General features: G+C 41.9%; 1 protein-coding gene and 1 pseudogene across 5 annotated transcripts in view; one reads left to right on the top strand and one right to left on the bottom strand.

The window, feature by feature from the left end:
- DCAF6 (DDB1 and CUL4 associated factor 6) overlaps positions 1–14,643 on the top strand; it is a 69,494-nt gene that overhangs the window by 29,871 nt on the left and 24,980 nt on the right. For 3 of the 5 annotated variants that reach the window (XM_015586195.2, XM_015586194.2, XM_015586193.2), the window contains exon 11: positions 8,538–8,597. The exons of the other annotated variants lie outside the window; for them this stretch is intronic. In XM_015586195.2, the coding sequence (XP_015441681.1) occupies positions 8,538–8,597 (60 nt within the window). The remainder of the gene's footprint in view (positions 1–8,537; positions 8,598–14,643) is intronic. 5 annotated transcript variants of the gene reach the window in all.
- On the bottom strand, positions 13,462–13,580 carry LOC112476462 (annotated as a pseudogene).

Genomic DNA, 14,643 nt, shown 5'->3' with positions numbered 1-14,643 from the left:
TCGTTGTGGTTTGCTCCTTCGCGTCCTTGAGGTCGCTTCAAAAATCATCTCGCGAGGGAAGCCTTCCCTAATGACCTCACACAAAACGACCCCTCCCCGGCTCCGTCTGCCCCATCCCTTACCCGGCCCGCTTCACTTCACTGCAGTTACCCACCTGCCACATACAGACACATGTATGTGTATTACATACGTGTGTGTGTTCGCTGACGTCTGCCTCCGAACGTAAACTCCACACTGGTAGACACTGTTTTGTTCGCTATTTTGTTTATCTCCGGAGCCTAAAATGGTGCTTCATGCATAGTAGGCACTCGATAAGTATCTCTGCAGAATTTCTGTTTTCTATAGAAAAATGTCATATTTCGACTTTTTATGTTCAACCGTTGCTTTGGAAAAAGTTTAAGAAAATATTAAACATGTAATTATATTTGAGCATTAAAAAGGAAAAAGTATACGACAATTCTAACATAAAAGGAAACATTTTAACTGAAAAATATGTAACTTTTATTTAAAGAGTGCTCCACTAATAAATTTCAAGAACTGTTTCCAAATGCACAACTCATCATTATAATTGAATTTTAAAATTATTATTCGATTAAAAGTAGTAAAGTAGTTTTTGTGTGTAGATCAGATAACTGGTATTTTTCAGTTTTTCATTTCTTAGTATCTTGTTGTAAATTAGTGAGGAAAGGGATGTTCATTTTAAATGTTTTGCTTATGAAGGGTTTTCATTTGTTTAAATGTTCTTAGACGAGTGTACGTGTCTGATTCGTCAAGTTCAACAGAAGCATTTGGGTGTATAAGAGCGTGTAGTTTATCTCTTAATTGAATGACCAGTAATTTCTTTTTTTATGGGTAATTTGTTTTTTGTACTCCTCTATGAGACGTGTTTAATTTCAGTCCTTCTCTCTTCTAGAATCATATTCTTACTGTTGTCTTGTGTAATCGAATGTATAATCATATTCTTACCATTTTCCCTTTATCACTCTCTTTTCACCTCTTTTTTCCTGTCTACGTCAGAGTTTTTAAGGGGGCCCGAGATAGCTTTGCTCCGTAAGCGCCTGCAGCAGCTGAGGCTCAAGAAGGCCGAGCAGCAGAGGCGGCAGGAGCTCGCTGCCTGCGCCCAGCAGCAGCCCCCCACCGCCCGCCCGGCCCCGGACCCTCAGGCTTCAGGTTGTTCGTGTCGAGTGTCCTCGAGCGGCTGGTGGAGCTGGTGTTTTAACCGCTGCTGTGTAATACGCCGCTTTCCTTCTCGCCCCAGCGAGAGCTGTGCTTGTGGCTTCCCCTCCCTTCTCACGTGGGGTGGCAGCCATTGTCCCCTGGCTGGGGGACACGCTGGCAGCAGCATTTGCCAGAGAGAGGCATATTCCGTAATCCATTGTTTTATTGCCATGTGTTTGGAGAGGGGCCAGTATTTACTACTTTTATAGCCAGGGAACCACTGTCTAGTAACCGAGGTTCCCGGGTGCTTAAACGGCGTCTCTGCGTGTGGCTCCTGCTCCCCCTCTTCCTTTCGCTTTAAAAGGTAATCACTGTTCCTTTTCCCACACAAACCTAATAATGCTAGGTTTTAGAATGATGATATTCTTTGGCCATACTAGCATACTGACTCACTCATCTCCTGTGTACTTATTTGATAATTTTCATCATTTGCTTGCTTACTTCTTCTACGCAAAGTCAACTTTCTGATGCGTAGGGCGGCAGAACTCCATGGGCTGACGTTCCTGTCCTTAGGCCGTAAAACTCTGATGACACAGAGATCATCTGGACCACTCTCCCTCTCTCTCTCTTTTTTTTTTTTTTCAGGCTAAACAACCCTTGGTTGACCTCAGAGATGCAAGGACCTTGTCAGTTTACAATCCTTTATTTTTTATGCCTACAGCACCTGGTCTTCCTAGGTGGTTTCTCATATCCAAGTACTAACCAGGCCCAACCCTGCGTTTCTCTTTTTCACTGAGTATTTTAATGGCCCAGTTTTTTTATGGCCAAAAAGCTCGTGATGCCCAGAATTCGTTGACAGAATTAACCAAAGATATAGAGTAAAATATTTTGTCAGCTGAAGTCTTTCCGGATGGATGATAGGTACTGTGGATCCTATATTATAGGTGCCACATTAGGTGCTGTGAATCTCTATTTAGGAGCTAGAGTGTGTCTGCCTTCTCAGACGAATGGGATTACGGTATTTTGATATACTTTGTTTTGCTACCCTAAGGGGTGATGAGTTTGGGCGTTAATTGCTTTGAGAACTCTTACTTAATTACTGGGAACTAATTTGCATATAGGTAGAAGTGGACAACTTCCATTTTGTAAATACCTGCTCCACTAAGTGCTATAAGAAAAGCACATTATATAATACTGTGGTGAAATAAAATAGACTTAAATAATTGCAACGTAGATGTGATGTTTGGAACAAATTCTGGACCTGATTTTTAATTCAATGTTATATCAATAGAGAGAACATCCGTCAAGCAAAGATGTCTCTGATTTGTTTTCACTATAGAGAAATCTTTTCCTGTACTTCAAACTAATCTGAAAGTTTGATTCGATGACAATCATGACATTTAATAAGACATTTTGCTATGATTTTGTGCTATATCTAAAACTCTGGCTAAACTGTTTCAAAAGTAAAAAATATACAACATAAAAACCAATAAGAAGGAAGATAAAATGTCCCTTACATTTTAAAATACCAAAATTTAATTGAATTTGAGTATGAAACAAAGCTGTCTGCATTAGCAGAAAGCCATGCATATTATGGACATTAGAAAAACACTTTGAGACTCAGTCTTTCAAATCTACTTCACTAATTTAAATTGAAGCAAGTTCTTTTTAGAATCAGAAAACTTTAGGGTGATTGTATAGTCTCTGTGAAGTGAGATGCTCTTTCTGCAGCTCTCAGTAGTAAATGGTATTTAGCTTAGTGACCAGTCTCTCCGTGGTCATCTTTAAAAAGCCGAAGTCGAGTGGATGCCTTGCCAGTTCTGGAGTTGAGAAACATTCCCTCTTCTTTGTAATGAAACAATGGACCTGGGCCGTTGGGGCTGCCCACGTGGACCGACACCACGGGCCCTCCGTGCTGACACCCTGAGTTGCTGCTCCCTTCACGAAAGGGGAGGCGCTGCTTCTGCTTCTTGGGCTTCGGGCCCCGCGCGCACAGGGCGCCCTGATGAGCCGGCCCTGCAGCGCTCCGGCCGCCTCTGACAGCGCCGCTTCCTCCTTGTCTGTCCTCACATGTCACAGGATCAAAAGCCTGAAGAACCGTTAAGTAATATGTTGTCAGTTTGTCGCAAAAGGCAACTAAGAAAATCTATTTTGTCCGTTTAGTAAATTCTGGGTATGAGGAAAAAGGAGTTGGCTTAATACAAAATTCGTGATTTCAGAATGTACAAAGTATAGAACTAAAGAACACGAATTAAATTTATGAGATTCGACAGGGAAATAGGATTTATTTGAATAGCAATTATTAAAACTTTTCAACACTTAGTGATTAAATACAATTTCGTGTGTGTGTATTACGGACATTAATTAATCCATTCTCTCATGCTGGATGTTACTGCTAAAGTCATCTGTCAGTATAGGAAGCACCAAAATCAACATTATAGATTTTAACTTATTAACAAAAGAAGAATGAGCAATTCTCATATACAAAAAGCATTTTCACATTGTACCTTGATATTTTTATAATATCAATAAGTGATAATACCGTCAGTAAATGATATTTCTATTGTCTTCTCACCTATTTAAGTCTGTTAGATATAAGATAGTCAAAGGAGACATTAATGTGATTTGGAAACCAAGCAGTTTTCATAAGCATAGAAATTCTGAAACATTACATTGCCTAGCGAAGATTTAATTATCTTTTCAAAATATAGGACTCATGAGAGAACCTTTTTGAAAGGCCATGTATAAGATGAATCTATAATACATAATTTCTATAGGAAAGCGGGATCAAGTCATTTTGTGGAAATAATCTACATTTTAATGGGATGGGGCCTGATGCTAGTTGATGATAATCCCAGATAGACTATATTTATTTAGTTGCCATTATTTTTTGGCGATTGAAGACTAAAACACATCCAAGGCACCAAATGGTATATCACCTTCGATTTCAAATTGCCGTTTAAAATGAGCTATAAGAGATAGATGTTAAAAGAGGTTTCAACAGTGGTTTTCCTCCACTTTTTGGCTTTTCAGCTGTGAACTCTTTTATCAGAGTCTCGTGTGGAAGTTCTAGTATAAAGTTTATAAAAGTAACTGTTGTGATTTAAACCTAAGGGACATAAGGGGTGACGACCCACCTGCTCGCCCCCTTTGCCATCCCAAGGCCCTTCTCCTTCCCCAAGTCTAATTTGAAAACTGCTACTTTAAAAGAATTTTGACACCTTGAAATGTCATTCTTCATAGCTAATACCCACATTTTTCATTTTTCGAAGTCACAGTGTATTCCTTTAAAATGTTTTTACTTAGTTTTTAAAAACAGCATATTTTTCTAGGCTTTCCCACATTTTTCATTTTTCGAAGTCACAGTGTATTACTTTAAAATGTTTTTACTTAGTTTTTGAAAACAGCATATTTTTCTAGGCTTTTAGGAAATATACCATAACTCATTTCTAGCCTTTTAGTGATTTTTTTTTTTTTTTTTTTTTTAAATCATAAAGAGATGCATTCGCTTTCATCAGATTACTGCCTGGCTGAGATCTCGTTTCTGGCCGTATGACTAGATGACCTTGGGCAGGTCATTTGGCTGCTTTATGCCTCAGTTTCCCAGTTTCTGCTGCATTTAGACAGGGTGGCTGGCCATCATTTACAGAGGTGGCGTAAGGATGGGGTAGATAGACTGTATAGAAACGATTTTGATACTCCCCAGAGCAGTACACATAATCATATACTATCCTAATTACAGTATCTTCCATTCGTACCTCAAAACGTGCTCACATCGGGGCCACTCGAGGCTGAGAGCATTCAGGTTTTGAATGAGCTGTGTACATATTTCTCAGACGATGTCGCAAGCAGCCGTGGCAGAGGCATTCAGCACATGGCTGATTTTAAACCCAGCTCTTTTTTTCCATTTCAGGTCCCTTGAAGTCATGGGTTGCTGGCCCCTGCTCAGAGTGACGACACCCTGTGGAGTCTGCTGGTGCTGGCCCGGCCACCAGAGCCCCACTGGAGCAGGGGGCCAGCCTAGACAGGGCCAGGTAGGAACTGTTTTTTCACTCTATGGCACGGTTTGGCCAATTGGAAAAAGTAATTTTTATACCCCAAAGGGGTATAGAACATTGGTGATTATTTTCGAAAAAGGGCTTTTCAAAACTGAGCCATATTGGAAAAAATCAGCGCTTACCCAGTCCTGTGCGAGCAGGCCTCGTACAGCATCAGGGCCCCTGGTGTCCCTGACTGCCGCGGGCAGCAGGCTCAGACGGATGCGCTCAGGCCATGTCGTCGGTGCTCGTGGCCTAAGCTGTTAGTCAGTTCGCTGTGATCTTGACCTAGTTCTGCAAGCACACCGTAACCACCTTGGCGGACAGAGTCCGGAGCCAAGCAGTGGTGATCCTCTTAGAACTCGAAATATGGGCATATGCTCCGTTTTTCTTCAAAACGGCTTCAAAGCATTATTTTTCATTCAATATCGTGTTTCTGAAAAACAGGCAAATGATAATATCATTAACCGACCCATTCCCGTGAGCTACCCTAGTAGCTTACACGGATTATCCCATCAAATCTTCATCAGAAACTGAGACTTAGAGAAGTTAAATAACTTGCCCAGGGTTACACTATTACTGAGGAGAAAAGCGAGATTCGAGGGAGTCTAGCCGAAGAGTCCTTGTTATTTACCTGTTGGACTAGAATTCAGTATTTTTTTTTTTTTTTTACAGTTGAGAAAATTCTGATGTCAGAGGACTAAAGAACTTTCTCAAGACCAAAACACAAATTTTTTGGAAATGTACAGTAATTGGCATGAGAATGAGCTTTTGCTGAAAGATTATCCCGACCTTAAAAATAATAATATAATTCTAAACACGTCCAGTAAGCCAACAAACCATATTGACTTTGTAATAAATTATCATTGGGACATATGGTCAGGTTTTTATTTTGTGACGGTGCTTTCTAGAAGCTGTTTCACAGAGAGGCGGGAGTAGAGTGTGTAAACTGAGGCAATTGGCATCGAACTAATAATCGTATTTTTTTAAATATTAGCTATTCTCATGGTTATTGAGTTAATATTTGGAAGTATTTGTAAGTTAGAAGTTATGGGAATGGCATTTATGAATATCTAGTGGTATAAAAGCACATCACCTCAAACGTTTGTTTGGCAGGAAAATAATCCTTCTAAAAACAGTTGCACGGCACTCAAGATGAGAAATAGCATGTTAGCCGTGATCAGAAAGGACTTCTTAAAAGCTGTCTTTCAGGCGGGAGGGACAGCCGTGACTCCCTAGGGAGACACAGTGTCTGTGACGGGCTGGGAGACCCAACACGAAGCCCTCTTCGTTTAAGGCCATCTTTCTGTCTTAACAGAAAAGTCATTCACATTTTCAATCCTTTCAGAGTTTGTGGAGATGCCAGCATTTCAGCTCCTTTATCGAGGTGTTTTTTTTTTCTTTTTTCTTTTTTTTTTTTTGAGACCTGCTCCTTCCTAAATTTCATTTTAAACATTAAATAAGATGCACTTTACTTCATAAGATTTGTACATTCTGTAAATTCATGGAAAATTAAATATTTGAAAAGAGATTGCATGGAGAGTGGATAGCGCTCGTCATTATTAAATGAAATCAAATGTATAATAAATCCAGAGGGATGAAGAATATTGCATAAGAGACATTCTAAGAGGCTTCTCCAACATTTATTTCCCTATGACTCTCATTTTTATGTTTTTTTTTTTTTTTTTTTTCACTTTAAAGAATATGGTTTTGTTTTTCTCTAAACACCAACTTATCTGTTCTTAAAACACAACGTGGGAAGGAGCGTTGTGCCCGACCCGGAACTGGATGAATGCGAGGTCTTCCGAAGAAAAGTGAAGCGTGAGCGTTAGGGCGCTGATCAAACTCCTGCCTGGTCTGCTTGCTTTCTTGTGTCGTACAGATTTGTCGAACCGAACATTCTGATGAAGGAGGGATAAGTAAGGACAAGTACAGCTATTATACATCAAGCGATGATCGTGCATTATCGAAATCTAGTAATTCAAAAGTCTGTGAGCAAACTGCTCAGATCAGAAAGGAGAGGATTTAAAGTCGACATAAGTGGTCTTGATAGCAGGACTCCGACTTTTAAATGTACAAATGAAATCAGTCAAAGGATGTAAAATTTCTGAGAAAACAGGATATATTGGAAAACTTAGCTGTCGAATTAAGGATACTTTTACCTCAAAATATCTACCTTTGGGGGAGTGAAAAGCCATTATGAATGGAAAGTGGTAATCAACCCAAAATGCTAGGTTTTTGGTTTATTAACAACACTTGCTAAGAACTAGAGCACTGGGTATTAGAAGCTAGGAGTTATTCTTACATTTAGCGGGGGCTGTGCTTATTATCCGAATTTTCCCTTTTTCTGTAGCCCCACTGGGACCCTGGCACCTGAGGGGTAGTGGCCACCTCCTGCTGTCCCCCGATGCTTTGCTGAGACCGTTAGGCCCCTAGGGTGACCAGAAAGCAAGGAGCAGCTCAGGCCTAAAAATGCTGGGACATATTCTAGGTCACGTAGCTAATTATTGTCAGAACCAGGGCTAGAATCAAAAATGACCCCAGACCACTGCTCTTTGCGTTTTATCGTGCTGCCTCCCCTTTACACCAGTGTTTTTCAAACAGTAGAGCCCATTTATAAAAGAAATTCTAACATAGAATCTCGGCGTATCAGAAGGATAAAAATAAAACGTTCTACTTGAAGCCAAGGTGACGAGCACAGCGCCCAGGCCATTAAGCCTTCTGGCCTCTCTTTTTCATTCCCACCAGTCACTTAAAGAAACCTGACTCCACAGAGTCAGGATTGAATGCGCACGACCTACCAGAGAGGTTTGAGTCATTGACATTCCTGTGAGGGTAACTACTTCGTTGACTGCTTTTCATAAACGTCCTTTTTGTCTAACGTCTTCACTTGAGCTGCTTTTTTTAGCTCAAAGTATGACAAACGACAGGAACAGGTAGCAAAGTGTAGTGAGCATGTCGCTGCACGCTCGGAGTCCTCCAGTCCAGAATGACAGCCGTGTTAGGGGGCCGGAGGGGAGGTTGGGAAGGACACGGAGTCCTCTGTTAGTGAAGGAGATGCCCATTTCTGTTCCATGTGCCTTGCACCTGCGCCTGTGCCAAATTTATCTGATCAAAGGTATATGCATGGAAGTAGAAAAATCCTCTCTCCACGCATCCCCAAAGTTGCTGAGTGCTTGCCTGCGGTGACAAATCCCGAGCACATGGCCCTGCTTACTTACTGCTTGGGGAACACACCTCGGTACTTACTTCTGTCCCCACCCTGTGCATTTGATTCTTAAGCTTAGAGATGATCATGACATTGCTGCTTACTTTTAAGTTGAAATCTCATTTTTGTTTCAGATTCTCCTTCTTCTGTGGTTAACAAACAGCTCGGATCCATGTCACTTGATGAGCAACAGGGTGCGTGCAACAGGAGATGCGCTAAGGCCACCCGTCCATAGTTCTCGCGCACGAACAGCTCCCCCTCACGTTCGAACAGCTCCCCCTCACGTTCCTTAGCTTTCCATTTCGGTTCCGGCCCAATAGCACTCCGTGGGCTAAGTCGCCCTCGGCGGTATCCTACACAGAGCCTTCCTGGCCCATGCAAATGATTTTCTACGTAAGCTAAGTTAATTTCTGCCTTTGGCCCTTCACACCAACTTTGAACTCTCTTCTGTAATAATCCTGTGATGGATATAAAGTCTATCCATGTTTTAAATTCTAGGTATCATAAAATTGTGTAGAACTGCGGATGTGTGGTTAGCATATTACCTAGTAGATAATTTAGAAAAGGTCATGTGAATGTAGTAATACTGACTATTACTACATTGCAGGAGTAATGATACTTGGTGTTATGTTTCACTTTTCTGGTGGTTAAGCTCCCGACAGCTTTAATTATCAGGAGTACAGTTACGAATTACAGTCACGAAGCTCCAAAGCCGCCAGTCAGAAGGGAAAACAGCTCTACCTTCCGCTTGCACTTTTTGAAGTAGGAGCGGTATAGAATCAAAGCCTTGAGCAGAGCCTGATGAGACAGATCTTACAAATAGTTTTCAAAAATTTAAAAAATAGTAACTTAGCACTAAAGCCATGTGCTCTGTTTAGTTGGCTGAAAGTTACATGTGTAAGACGACTCACTTGTCTGCAGTATTGGGGAGGTTAAGTAGTGCTATACTACCTGTTTGGTGATTTTAACTGTCTTCTTGGAGAAATATTCAGAAACTAATTTTAAAAACAAATGGGCAAACTCTTGTGCTTCCGATCTTAAGTCATCGTTTATAGACCTGAAATGACAAGTCTCGCTGTAGGGTTTTCTGCTCTTGGGAATGAATGAATGAATGGGTTGGTAGTGAACTAAGGAGTGGAGCATGCTCATTGCAGTGGCACGAGGCGCGAAGAATCGTCGCTTTCGGATGAAGCGCAGCTCTAGGAGCGTATTACGGTGTCTTATGCTGTCGTTGAAAACTGCTACCTAATCGAATTGTTTCTGGTAAGGCTGTGTGAATGTAAATAGTGTATTGCTACCAGGGAGTTTGTAGCCAGATTCGTATGCTGGAAAATCATACGGAGTAATTTCCATGCAATGATATCGAATGTCATATTCAACTCAAATTGGTACTTAATTGACATATGCTACGGGATATAGTGGAAAGAGACAAAGCATAGCTCCCTGATTTGGGGCATCAAGGCCTGGGTGAACGATGATGCCATTTACTAGGGTAGACTAGTTTGGAGCCAGAAATCAGGAGGTTTTTGGGTTTTCTTGGCCACGTAAAGTACGATATGTCTTTTAGTCATGTCGGTAAAGACGTTATATAGGAGGTCGGCTATCGAGCAGGTTCGGGAGCCGCTGCATCATAATAGACCATCCTCTTGTAACCGTCGTAAGTCCTCCGGGCGGAAGTGTCTGATGAGGGACCGTGTGTCCAAGTTCGGTGAAGCCCGAGCTTTGACGTGCCTTTTGCTTCAGCTGGCTCACGTTGTTTACAGCACCGGGGACTTCCACACCCCAGGCCGCTGTTACCCGAAGGTGACTCGCCGTGGGAGGGGAGAGAAACTCCCCAGCACCCTCTTTTTCGCCTGGACTAACGCAGTGACCTCCTAGCTGCCCCGCTCACGTCCACTCAGGCTACCATCTCTTCTTTACCAACAGGCAGAGGGAACTTTTTAAGATGTAAATCTAATCGTGTCATTCACCTGCCTAGAACTCTTTGCTCGTGCCCCTTTGCCCCTCAGACCAGCCTAAATCACACACCTTGGTTCTCAGCGCCCCTGCATGGCCTGGCTCCTCTCTCTCCAGCCTTGGGTCACCCTCCCTCGCCCGCTGAGCTCTCGCCGGACGGGCCCGCTTCCAGGTCTCCTAACACTCTTCCCGCTCTCATTCCTCGTCTGCGCTGTTCCCTCTGCCAACAATGCTTTTCCCTGCAGCCACTTCTCATCAGATCTCACTTAGATGCCACTTTCTCAAAAACGAGCTGACCCTTCGATCTGAAGTGGTCTCCCCGTTTTTTCCTCTCTCTTTGTCACCTGTCTTCCTTCCCTCATTGCATTGTCCACATTGATAATCTTACATTTATTTGAGGGATTATTTAAAGTCTTTCTCCATGTTCTCTAAATGTTGTTTTTCATTCACGACAATATGCTCAGTACCTAACACCACAGCTGTTATGCATTAACAATGAATATTTGTTGAATGAGTGAGTACACGAGCTAATTCTTTAAGCAGTGGAACGCTGCAGAAATTACTTGAGCTTGGGAGACCCGTGACAAGACTTATGTATTGGAAAAATCATTTTGGCAGCGTTATAGATGATCCATTAGAAGGGAGTAAAATGGACAACGGCAAGAGCACGTAAGAGGCTATTGCAGTGGTCCAGGCGAGCGGTGATGAGGGGTCCAGTAAGGCAGTGGTGGTGGGGACGAGAACAAGGGCCGAATTTTTAAAATAGTTAAGAGACAATTAGTGAGACTTTGGGACTGATGAGCAAATGCCATCAGGACGTCTTGTTAGGGTGTTAGCGATACCGTCAGCCAAGGCGAAGATTTCAGGAGGAACAGCTGGTTACAAGGGGAAAAGGGACATGAGATTTTCTTGATACATTGAGTTCGAAGTATCTTTGGATGTCCACATGGAGGACTCTCTCAGACGGGTGGATATATGATTCTGAGAGTCACCAGAGAGGTCTGAGGTAGAGATAAGAATTAGGAATCGGCCGCTTACAGGGAGCAGTTGAGACCGTGGGAGGGGAGAAGATTGTCCACGGAAAGGATGAAGTGGGACGAGGACAGTCTACACTCCAAGGAGCAGGCGGGCAAAGGATGCAGCTGAGGAGACCGAGAAGGAGGGTCCCCGAGCAATGGGGGCGGAAGGCGTGCCACGGCCGAAGCCGGGGACACAGAAGCTTGAGGGGGACCTGGCCGCGGTGCCGTGGGACGCGTCGCTGTCACGTACGGGAAGGACTGAGAAACGCTTTTTGAGTTTGGCGGCTCGGGGGTTATCGATTGGTTTTGCTGCAGTTCGAGTGAAATGATGGAGGCAGAAGCCGGACAGCAGCGGTCTGAGGAGACAGATGTCGGGGCAAAAAGGCGGGGACGCCGGTCTGCAGGTGGCTTTTTCCACTGAGAACGGAAAGGTCGCGCGGAAAGGCACTGTCGCGAGGGGGCAGAGGTCGCAGTCTCCAAACCGACCACACCTGTGGAACAAGGAAGATCCTGGGGAGCAGGTTCCGGGTAGAGGGGACACTGATGTCTCCATGTATGTTATTTCAAGTTTTAACCTTTGTCGAGACTCTCGACGTCCATTTTGCCCTGGAGAGTGGAAAAGGCTGTACATTTAGTAAGGTTTCTTTCTAAATACATCTCTAATGGTCGTTTAAGCATATTTTAGACTTTCTTTTTCATACTTTTGAAGAGACACTAATATATCATGAAGTAATAATTCAGCCGGGTATTTATCTGGCAGTGTTCACCATCCTCCAGGTGCTCAGGTGCTTTTACACGTTGTTCAGTTTCCCATAGTAGTTTATAGGTTTCTTTATTTGGGGCAGTTACCAACGGTAAAAATGTTACTAATAAAAATTTAAGATTTTTAATGGCTTACTTCCCTGAAAAACACATTATTGAACTGGTTGATTGCAACCAGTGTTCTCGCTTGAATTTTTAACAAAAGCCCATTTGAGAAACGAAAATATGTTTAGTTTAAACGTTGAGATTAGGCTTCCCGGCTACCCCAATAGTTTTTATTTTCTTTTACCAAAATATTTATTTAAGAAACAAAATGGTTGGGAAATAAGTATACAGCATGTTGTAGAACTTTCCAGTGTTTTGCAAATCTCGGGTGTGTGTACACACACGTTGACGGCCCTTCTGCAGAAAACATTTTTCAGTAAGCGGAATGATGTCTGTCAATGTGCTTTGTTTAGTTTGAACAGTATGTTCTAGGGAGTAGTTTTGGTTTTCCTTTTTATTTGTGTCTGTATGTTATGCCTTCTGTACAGGAAGGGAAAAAGTCCTCTTCATATTTCTCTTATCTGTTTACATTATTAAAACTAACAACATTTTCCTCTTAGAAATAGGCCGGCAATTTCCCCTTATTTTATTAAAATAACAAAAGAAACCTGTTATCTTAACATTTAATTTTTTTTTTTTAATGCCTAGAGCACCTGGTCTTCCTAGGTGGTCTCCCATCCGAGTACTAACCAGCCCCGACCCTGCTTAGCTTCTGAGATCAGACGATTCCCTGAAAAACACATTATTGAACTGGTTGATTGCAACCAGTGTTCTCGCTTGAATTTTTAACAAAAGCCCATTTGAGAAACGAAAATATGTTTAGTTTAAACGTTGAGATTAGGCTTCCCGGCTACCCCAATAGTTTTTATTTTCTTTTACCAAAATATTTATTTAAGAAACAAAATGGTTGGGAAATAAGTATACAGCATGTTGTAGAACTTTCCAGTGTTTTGCAAATCTCGGGTGTGTGTACACACACGTTGACGGCCCTTCTGCAGAAAACATTTTTCAGTAAGCGGAATGATGTCTGTCAATGTGCTTTGTTTAGTTTGAACAGTATGTTCTAGGGAGTAGTTTTGGTTTTCCTTTTTATTTGTGTCTGTATGTTATGCCTTCTGTACAGGAAGGGAAAAAGTCCTCTTCATATTTCTCTTATCTGTTTACATTATTAAAACTAACAACATTTTCCTCTTAGAAATAGGCCGGCAATTTCCCCTTATTTTATTAAAATAACAAAAGAAACCTGTTATCTTAACATTTAATTTTTTTTTTTTAATGCCTAGAGCACCTGGTCTTCCTAGGTGGTCTCCCATCCGAGTACTAACCAGCCCCGACCCTGCTTAGCTTCTGAGATCAGACGAGATCGGGCACATTCAGGATGGCATGGCCGTAGACTTAGTGTTTAATTTTTAAGAGGACATAAGGAAATTTTAAATTTCAGACATGACAAAAGCCATTTGCTTTATATTCAGTACAGCGATCACCATCAAATAGAGGTTGATAATGCTGTTAAGTTTGAAACTGAAGCCAGTTGTGCATCAGTCAGACATTCATTTTCTTTTCTAGATTTAAAGAAATATAACTTATTTTGTAGGTTTTAGAAATAGAAATGTTAATGGCCACTCGGTACTATTTGACATAAGCAGACCTCTTTCGATGTTTGTAAAACATTTACTTACAGAAAGAGACTTGTAGATGATCAGAAACCAGTGAAACAGACTTTATGAATTCTGCTATGGTACATGGAAAATGGAAAAATTGGACCAGTCATGCATTAGATGCGTGTGCGTTCCCTTAATTGTACACTGTCCTCAAGTGGAAAACTTATGTTAGTCATATCTTCTTGACAACATTACAGCAAACAACATTTTAGATAGCTACAAAATTTACTCTGACAGTTTTAATTTTTGTTAAATAAATATCTGATTGAGGCCTGCCATGTTAATGGGGCATATAAGTTTTAATATTCCTCACACTGGAATATATCTGTAACTATTACATTTTAAATTCTGGAGAAAAAATAAGTTAGTGAAATCAGACTTCCTTCTAGATTTTGAATATTCCTTAGAACTAATTATCACTTAGATGTTTAGGCTGAGTATTCTCATGAAACCTTTCATAAGCCAAAGCGGGGTAAAGCGAAGAAGCAATTGCCATTAGTTTATACGGAAAACCCTTTGAGCATTTCCACACCAAATCAGACCAACTAACACATGAAACCTAACGCGTTAGTAAAAGCGGGAAGCACAAGGTAAATGAGGACAAAGCGCAGATGCTCAGAGGCACAGTTCAGAGTTCTGCGGAGATGCCGACTGGTTTCTGGGGGAGGAGCTGGGCGGGGCCAGGCGCTGCTCAGGTGCTCCCGCCTCCGACAGGTGCTGCAGAAGAAATGCTGGCTTCACCCCGTGTTTGCTGTTCACCCTCATTTGCGATCTGGAGGAGGCACCGATGGGACTAG

Source organism: Pteropus alecto, unplaced genomic scaffold, assembly GCF_000325575.1.
Source record: "Pteropus alecto unplaced genomic scaffold, ASM32557v1 scaffold101, whole genome shotgun sequence".
In the NCBI taxonomy this organism is placed as follows: Eukaryota; Metazoa; Chordata; class Mammalia; order Chiroptera; family Pteropodidae; genus Pteropus; species Pteropus alecto.
This window is presented reverse-complemented; position numbering and strand designations above follow the sequence as displayed.